The sequence below is a fragment of the Coregonus clupeaformis genome, chromosome 19 (assembly GCF_020615455.1).
Source record: "Coregonus clupeaformis isolate EN_2021a chromosome 19, ASM2061545v1, whole genome shotgun sequence".
Taxonomy (NCBI): domain Eukaryota; kingdom Metazoa; phylum Chordata; class Actinopteri; order Salmoniformes; family Salmonidae; genus Coregonus; species Coregonus clupeaformis.
The window spans coordinates 37,805,823-37,815,666 of record NC_059210.1 but is presented as its reverse complement, the minus strand read 5'-3'; the positions used below and the strand labels follow the sequence as shown (position 1 = coordinate 37,815,666).

The 9,844-nt window shown below is 40.8% G+C and overlaps 1 protein-coding gene across 1 annotated transcript; it reads left to right on the top strand.

The window, feature by feature from the left end:
• Positions 1–2,562: 2,562 nt before the first annotated feature.
• irx5b (iroquois homeobox 5b) lies at positions 2,563–6,101 on the top strand. The gene is made up of 3 exons (XM_041837913.2): positions 2,563–3,109; positions 3,599–4,004; positions 4,235–6,101. Exons 1-3 carry the CDS (start codon positions 2,870–2,872, stop codon positions 4,936–4,938), a joined length of 1,350 nt encoding a protein of 449 aa, XP_041693847.1. The 5' UTR covers positions 2,563–2,869; the 3' UTR covers positions 4,939–6,101.
• The last annotated feature ends 3,743 nt before the right edge of the window (positions 6,102–9,844 follow it).

The following is a 9,844-nucleotide window of genomic DNA, read 5'->3' as shown; positions in this document are numbered from 1 at the left end:
TAAGAATAAAACAACAACAAAAAAGTGTTGAGAAAAAAAGAGCAGAAGTAAAATAAAGTGACAGTAGGGAGGCTATATATACAGTAAAATAAAGTGACAGTAGGGAGGCTATATATACAGGGGGGTACCGTACCGTTGCATAGTCAATGTGCGGGGGCACCGGCTAGTTGAGGTAGTTGAGGTAATATGTACATGTGGGAGGAGAGTGGTGGCGGACTGATCACTGTGTGACCCAATAGCAGAGGCATCCCATGCTTCCTCTCTCTTTTATTCTGGCAACTGCTTCTCTGAAGGCAACCACACCCTTCCCCTTGAGGAGTGTCCCCCTCGCACCTGTATCCTTGGATGGGCCTCTGCATGGCAGTGGAGACTGAGCAGAGCCTGGAAGGGAATTCTGGGGTTGGGAGTAGAAGGGCTTTGTTCTGTTCAGCTGCATCAAGGTGCTCTGGGTCTGGAAGACAATGATGGGTACGCTTGCCCATCATGTTGGAACTCCAGGAGCCACATTGGCTCCCCACTGCACTCCGATTGGACACAGAGCATTCATGGAGGACAGTGTTGGCGACAGAGCAGTGATCTGACGAACTGGCAAGCGGATGTCCCATTGGGTACTTATAGCTGGGTTTAAGAACTTCGCCCCATGATTGACTCTGTAAAGGGAAAAGCATGATGGGTACAGATTAATAAACAGTGTTTATATCAGTTATGTCTGAACAGTCATCTCGCCGATGCAATAATGCCCTTCAGACGTTTGAGCTGCGCAACAATATTTTGGCTGATCTGCTCCTTCTTGGCCTCCTCTACCAGCTTCTCCCTCTGGGTCTTTCTGAGTTCTCACTACAGTGCATCATTTCTATAAATAAACAAAATCTTCCACATTGTAAGCTACGAATCTGCACATTCATATAGGTCAGTGATCGGAACCCATTTCCAGCATCACGAATAAATGATTGCTTGTCACAGCCAACACAATCTCACACTCAATTCGTGCAAATATGTGTTGCAATAGCTGTCAGCTGCCTTCCACATCTTTCAATATGAAATCATAGTGAAGTCATTTAGCTCGCGGCTGTTGACGCGGCCACGCACCATGTGTCCAACTTGGCATAGCCTATACATTCATGAATTTGCTTTTAGTTGCAAAATACAAATATTCCCAAACGGAATCATGAACTCTACCAAGTAGGCCTACCAAGCCATTTTAGCCAAAAACCTGGTTCCCTATGCAAGGAGGCTGAAACTTGGCCGCCAGTGGATCTTCCAGCAAGCACGGCAATGACCCCAAGCACACGTAAAAATCCACAAATAAATGGTTATTTGACCACAAAATCAAAATCTTGCAATGGCCATCTCAGTCTCCGGACTTGAACACCATTGAAAACCTGTGGTTTGAATTTAAGAAGGCAGTACATAAGTGCAGACCGAACGATGGATATCAAGGATCTGGAAAGATTGTGGATCGAGGAATGGTGTAGGCCTATATTCCTCCCGGTGTGTTCTCCAATCTCATAAAACATTTTAGAAAAAAGCTCAGTGCTGTTATCTTCGCAAGGTGAGGGTGCTGGAGTATTGAAAACAGGGATGACAATCATTTTGACACCTATCTTCTGAGAATGTGTTTTATTACTTGTTAAACAAAATATATTTCTCTGAGCAATTGTATTACTATAAAATAATATAATTTTCCGATTTGTTTTAGCATACAATATAGCTCAGCATTTGTCTTATTTATTTTATACAGTCTTTTTTGCTCATCTTTATCAAGGGTGCCAATAATATTGGAGGTGACTGTATATCTGCAATTGCTACAACTGAAGAACAGCGCAAACAGCGATCCCTCTCGGTTAAAGGGGCAATCTGCAAATGGTAGGCTGCATCCATTTTTGGACTAAATTAATTATATATACTGTAGGCCTACCCATTGATTCCTGAAGAATATAACTTATACATGCCTCATGAGCTTATTCAACTGTCTTAGGCCTACACCATCAGAACCCAAAATACAGTATAAGCTACTGCAAGCTTATTTTACTCCAATGTTTGTAAACAATGTAAATGTAAACAAACACTGTGTAGGTTAAAACTTTTGATATCATGGACGGTCTGTCCTTGAATCCATAGAGGTGTCTATGAATATGAGAGTAGTTACATTTCTCTTGCCCCATTCCTCTGCTGTTTATCAAATCAGTGGCGGGGTACACGCTTTGTTATTGTTTGAACTGCAGTTTGCCTCCTTAACCGGAGTGCTGCTAATAAGATAATTAATCGATAGTTGAGCCTAGATGAATATAATTTTATGTCTTAGGCTACAGATACTGAATAATATTGATTCGATAATAGGCTAACTGAATAATAGCGTAGCGTGTGTTTGTGTGTGTGTGTGTGTGTGTGTGTGTGTGTGTGTGTGTGTGTGTGTGTGTGTGTGTGTGTGTGTGTGTGTGTGTGTGTGTGTGTGTGTGTGTGTGTGTGTGTGCATGTACGCACGCGCCTTCACGGGGGTGGAGCTGACAATCATAGAATGAGGTTGCCTTTTTCCTCTGCTGACTCCCACTTGCAGGAGGAGCACTTGCCTCAGATTACTACATTTCCAGAGCCTGGCAGGTAGTGAGCATCGACAAAGTGTTCCGCTGGAAGGCTGCATGCAGACAACTTTTCCAGACAACTTGCTGCAGCAAACAACAACAAACCAACCGACGCAACAGTTCGTAATGTTATTGAATGGAATACTTATTTCACAAATGCGAACATTGAGGGAAAGGGCCTATTTTCAGATGTGTTTCCATGCGCTAGTCTTGTGTGTGTACAACTAACCGAGTGAAAGCGCAGAAGTGGCCCTAAGTGGCTGACTTTAGGAGGTCACTCAGTCATCATGGCTTATCCTCAGGGCTTTCTCTTCCAACCGTCGGTTTCTCTGGCTCTCCATTCCTGTCCCCCGTTCAGTTCCAGTGTGATTTTAGGAAGACCGAGGACAGATGAAATGGGCCGGCCGTCTTCAGGCTCAGCCTTCGCGCCGTACGCAGGATCACCGGCTTTCAATGGCTCATCGCCTGGCTTCAACTCTTACCTTCAGTACAGCGGAGAGCAGAGGGCAGCAATGAACTCGTTTGTGGTGAGTGAATACTGTACAGTTTAATAATTAATTATGCACTTTGTAAAAACAAAAATGCCATTCTTTCCTTGAAAAGGCCTATTTGTATCCAGATTTTGGAACGAGTAGGCTGAAGTGTAGCCTTTTGATGCAATGAGTAGACTACAGAAGTTTAATAAAACATTCATAAAAGCTTCCTAATAAAAGCTTTTTAAAAATTTATAAAAATAAGTTATGCAATGATTAGTCACAATTATTTGCTAAACTTTGCAAAATAAAATATATAATTCTGAGTTAGAATCGTGTCCAATATTTTATCTGTCATAAGTTGTAAATACACTATACCTAAATGTAAAGGCCTATAATATACATACATGTTGATCTGTAAATCAATACAATTGGAAATTGAAGGTCTGGAAATGATGAATATCATATTTTAGGCTTGCCAGTCTTGTGCAGTCAAAATATTGAAATAAATTATAATAAATTGTCTATCTATTGACTTTCTAGGGCTCCGCGTATGATCCTTCAGCGGGCATTACTGGCTCTTTAGAATATCACCCGTTTGGTGGTGCATTGGGCCCATATCCATACGGCGACCCTGCATACAGGAAAAATGCTACACGGGATGCGACTTCCACTCTCAAAGCGTGGCTCAATGAACATCGCAAAAACCCTTATCCCACCAAAGGCGAGAAAATCATGCTGGCAATCATCACCAAGATGACCCTTACCCAAGTGTCCACCTGGTTCGCCAACGCCAGAAGGCGTTTGAAGAAAGAGAACAAAATGACGTGGAACCCGAGAAATAGAAGTGAGGATGAGGAAGAGGATGACAACATTGACCTGGAGAAGAATGACGACGACGATGAGCCACTCAAGCCCACAACAGAAATTGGGTCGAAAAATGAAGCAGGTTAGTTTAATTAACTTTTCAATAACGTTTACATGTTGCAATAGGCCTAACATTTATTTTATTTCAGACATTTAATTGGTTTCAAAAGTTGTAAAAACAAAAATATTGTCCTAGTTCTATGTAATTCACTGCATAGGCTTACAACATGTTGTTGCTTTCGTTAGAACTTGAAAGGGTGATTACGGTAATCCTTGGAACGCTTTGGTCTAATTTATTCTATCGTCTTGCAGATGGACATCATCCAAATCCAGTGGGAATCTCCTGTGAGAAATACAAAGAGGACAATAGTAGCAATGACATGGAACCTGTCTTAACTGATTCGGATTTAAAGGAAAACGGGGACAGGAGCGTGCCCGAGATGCTGGGGCCCACTATCACAGCATCCCCCCAAAACTTGCACCTTGGAGCGGAGAGGGATTCAGACTCGGCGGACACGCCAGGTCCACCTGCACCGAGGCGTAATGACACAGGCAACTCCAGCAATGCCACGTCAGTGATTGACTCGCCCCTTCCAGCCCCAAAACCAAAACTGTGGTCGCTCGCGGAGATTGCAACTTCTTCGGACAAATGTAAAGGATGTAGCGATGGTGCTCAGAACGTGCCCGGACAATTACGCACAGAGATTCCGGCCCGTCTGTCATCTCCACCGCGAGCCGCTCCTCATAATCTTTTCCCTCACAGCGCAGCTCTCTCAAGACATGTCTATTATACATCTCCCTTTTTCCAGGGTTACTCGAACTATCATGGCACTTTTGGACAGCTGCACAGCCCCGGATCCAACGTGGGGTCAGCGACACATTTAAATGGATTACATCAAACTATGTTACACAGAGCCGAGGCACTGGCAAGAGACAGCAAAGCCAGGAGCCAAACACAGATAGATATTTGTAAAGACTTGAGATATGAACTTAAGAAAGGTATGACACATGTTTAGTAGCCTGTGTGCTATTTGGTAAGCTATAGGCTCTATATAAACATTTATTTATTATCGAACTGGGAAAATAAAGGATATTTTCAGTGGGGAAATGGAAACATTGAAAATTAGTATTATTGTGAGTCCCTAAAAAGGCAACAAACGATTATTTAGGAATATGAATATTGAATTATTAAATTTTGTATTTTTTAAAGGATCATGTTTAATATCTGAAGAAAGTAAAGTGCATTCCTTTGTCAAAACGCGTGGTGAATAATTAATTATTAAAGAATAGTTTTATTGAAGTCTTTTTGAGAAGAAAAGCGTGTTACTCTGTCATTTATATTTAACTTTGGTCGTTCGTTATGCAAACAATATCTTATTTTTATCAGGTTCATTTCATATAGCATGGCTGCAATGTTTGACATCTGTGCCTTGTCAAATAACCACAGCCATGTTATTTATGCACACAACTCCACACAGAAAGTTGCCAATGCCGGCAAAAGTATTGGATTAAAAAACGAGGCATTATTGTATTAACTGCATTATCACAGTACCATTCCAATAAGCAATGTGTATGTATTTCAATAAGGATAAATCATTCTTAAAATTCCCCCTGCATGTAGCCAGGCTAGATTTTAGTAGCAATTACTTGAAGCAACTGTGGAAATGTAGACCTAATCCCCATATATCAGAAATGCTCTAGTCTGTTTTGATTTTTTATTTACTTTAAAGTTGAGCGGAGAGGAAATTAAATATGATCACACCACAAATATATTTATCGTAAACCAGGCCTATCTGGGTTTTGAAAATATTAACAGTTAAGAAGCTTACATTTTCCGAGGCCATCTTGAAGGAATTAAGTGTGTACGTTCGAATATGTTATCCTGAAAGAGGGGATTTCTCTTGATCCTGCAATTGCAAGAGCCAAACAGCAACAAAACATGCAGAGAAGGGTGAGAAAAGCGTATCACTGTGTACTAAACTCAGTGCATTAAGTGCACAATGACTTAAAAGGCTATGTAAATCCCTAAGGTATTTAAAGCAATTTCATGTTTTCTATGTTGCAGTGATTTTTCGTGGCTTTCTGCTTTCTCAAAAGCCTCTTGCTATTGAAGTCCTTTTTAAAACGGATAACTAACAGAGAAAGTGTGTATGAAACATCATTAAATTGTGTCAATGGACGTTTAAACGTTTCCCGATATGTTCTAGTCGGAGACACACCATCATCTTACGCAAACCTTTAAAAGGTTATAAAAACATTCGGACATTTTCATGTTTCTGTTGTCTTGGATTCAGTAAACACTCAGGTTACACAAAGGCCATAAGAAGGATAAATGGTATTTGTTTAAACTCAAATTGATAGTCTATGGATACATTTGTCATGATGGCAAAATATGACAATTTTGTTTTTTAATAGTACATGATATCTACCCATTTAGTTTTATAGAATTACTTCTAGGTCCTAGATACATACACAAATGGCAGCCCAGGGGCCAAATCCAGTCTACCACAAAGTCTCAAAAAGGAGTTGAAATACTATAAATAACAGGAAAACACAAAGGTTTATAAATCATCAAATTATCAAGCAGTAATTGTTGGATTATATTAGTATAATGTTATTAATATTGCTGACTTGGTCCATATCACGCATTCAAACTATTCGCCTGTGACCGCTTTTTTTTCTTCTTTTACACCCTTCTTTATCAAATCTAAAGAATATCTGTGTTGTAACTTTATCATACCAAAGATACAACTTCATCATTTATTATCTAGGAGCTGTCCTCTGTATGAATTGGCCAAAGTTGCATTCAGTAGATAAACTAAAACATTGACATTTGCAGTGAAGTAATTATTTGATTGACTTTAGGGCCCATATGTCTCTCTTTCCCAACTGTGTTGTGCATCGAGGCTAAACACAACCAGACATCAATCAAATTTGTATTCGTCACATGCTTCGTAAACAACAGGTGTAGACGCTGCTGGGGCATTCTCAACCAGTGTGAGGTCCACTCTGCATGGGATAACCCCTAGGACTACCAGATGTTAGGATCTGATATCACCTAGCCCCCTGCCATGCCATGCAATCCCTTCACCCTCTTCTCTCCCTCTTCTCTCCCTCTTCTCTCTCCTCCCCTCCACTTCTCTTCTCCCTAGCTCCAGGACCTCTATAAAAGCAGCTGTTCTCACAGTGTTGGTCTTTCAGAGGCAGAACATTGTGTTGAACGGCCCAGTCTCTGGTCTTTGAGGGCTGAGGTAATGTTCTGTCTCAAAACAAGCAGTCTCTTCCCACGTTACACACATACAGTACCTTTCATATGAACATTTAAAAAAACAAGCCATGTGTAAGGCTTGCATTTCAATAGCACGTTTTAAAGTGCTTACATTTAATGACCTCATGAGTCATCCTCATATTTTACATTGATTAATCGAATCGGGTGTGTTACAGTAAGGTTGGAACAAAAGCCTGCACACCCAGTAGTCTTCTAGGAGGGTAGACACAGTAGACTGAGACAGACATGTAGTATAGATCAGGGTTTCCCAAACTCGGTCCTGGGCCCCATATGGTTTGGGAAACCCTGGTATAGATGACTGTAGCCGTAACTTTGCTTGGAGTGCTCTCTAGTGCCAGTAAAAAGATGCAGCAGCCACGGAGACACCAACGCTAAAACCACTGACTACATTCCCCACTAAATGTGGTCTAGATAAAGTAGCAGAAAACGAGCAGCATTTTGTAGCAGTGGTGGAAAAAGTACCCAATCGCCATACTTGAGTAAAAGTAAAGATACCTTAATAGAAAATGACAAGTAAAAGTCACCCAGTAAAATAATACTTCAGTAAAAGTCTAAAAGTATTTGGTTTTAAATATACTTAAGTATCAAAAGTAAATGTAAAAGTATAAATTATTTCAAATTGCTTATATTAAGCAAACCGTCTGGTTTGCTTAAAAACAATTTCCTTGTTTTTTTAATTGTATGGACAGCCAGGGTCACATTACAACATGCAGACATAATTTAAAGTGAAGCATTTATGTTTAGTGAGTCTGCCAGATCAGAGGCAGTAGGGATGACCAGGGATGTTCTCTTGATAAGTGTGTGAATTGGACCATTTTGCTGTCCTGCTAAGCATTCAAAATGTAACAAGTACTTTTGGGTATCAGGGAAAACGTATGGAGAAAAAGTACATCGTTTTATTTAGGAATGTAGTGAAGTGAAAGTAGTCAAAACTATAAATAGTAAATTAAAGTACAGATCCCCCAAAAAACTATTTAAGTAGTACTTTAAAGTATTTTTACACCACTGTTTTGTAGTATGCAATAATCGCTCACCCAAATGTAATTATTTTCACAATTGTTCTCCTAAACAATGTCCAACAATGTCCACCATCATTTGTTTGGGAATTACCTTAAAGCAGAGAGGAATAAGCGAGGCAATAAACAGCCCCAAGTTTGTGTTGATCAGCGGCATCTACAGTGGGGAAAAAAAGTATTTAGTCAGCCACCAATTGTGCAAGTTCTCCCACTTAAAAAGATGAGAGAGGCCTGTAATTTTCATCATAGGTACACGTCAACTATGACAGACAAATTGAGAAAAAAAATCCAGAAAATCACACTGTAGGATTTTTAATGAATTGATTTGCTAATTATGGTGGAAAATAAGTATTTGGTCACCTACAAACAAGCAAGATTTCTGGCTCTCACAGACCTGTAACTTCTTCTTTAAGAGGCTCCTCTGTCCTCCACTCGTTACCTGTATTAATGGCACCTGTTTGAACTTATCAGTATAAAAGACACCTGTCCACAACCTCAAACAGTCACACTCCAAACTCCACTATGGCCAAGACCAAAGAGCTGTCAAAGGACACCAGAAAGAAAATTGTAGACCTGCACCAGGCTGGGAAGACTGAATCTGCAATAGGTAAGCAGCTTGGTTTGAAGAAATCAACTGTTGGAGCAATTATTAGGAAATGGAAGAAATACAAGACCACTGATAATCTCCCTCGATCTGGTGCTCCACGCAAGATCTCACCCTGTGGGGTCAAAATGATCACAAGAACGGTGAGCAAAAATCCCAGAACCACACAGGGGGACCTAGTGAATGACCTGCAGAGAGCTGGGACCAAAGTAACAAAGCCTACCATCAGTAACACACTATGCCGCCAGAGACTCAAATCCTGCAGTGCCAGACGTGTCCCCCTGCTTAAGCCAGTACATGTCCAGGCCCGTCTGAAGTTTGCTAGAGTGCATTTGGATGATCCAGAAGAGGATTGGGAGAATGTCATATGGTCAGATGAAACCAAAATAGAACTTTTTGGTAAAAACTAAACTCGTCGTGTTTGGAGGACAAAGAATGCTGAGTTGCATCCAAAGAACACCATACCTACTGTGAAGCATGGGGGTGGAAACATCATGCTTTGGGGCTGTTTTTCTGCAAAGGGACCAGGACGACTGATCCGTGTAAAGGAAAGAATGAATGGGGCCATGTATCGTGAGATTTTGAGTGAAAACCTCCTTCCATCAGCAAGGGCATTGAAGATGGAACGTGGCTGGGTCTTTCAGCATGACAATGATCCCAAACACACTGCCCGGGCAACGAAGGAGTGGCTTCGTAAGAAGCATTTCAAGGTCCTGGAGTGGCCTAGCCAGTCTCCAGATCTCAACCACATAGAAAATCTTTGGAGGGAGTTGAAAGTCCATGTTGCCCAGCGACAGTCCCAAAACATCACTGCTCTAGAGGAGATCTGCATGGAGGAATGGGCCAAAATACCAGCAACAGTGTGTGAAAACCTTGTGAAGACTTACAGAAAACGTTTGACCTGTGTCATTGCCAACAAAGGGTATATACAAAGTATTGAGAAACTTTAGTTATTGACCAAATACTTACTTTCCACCATAATTTGCAAATAAATTCATAAAAAATCCTACAAT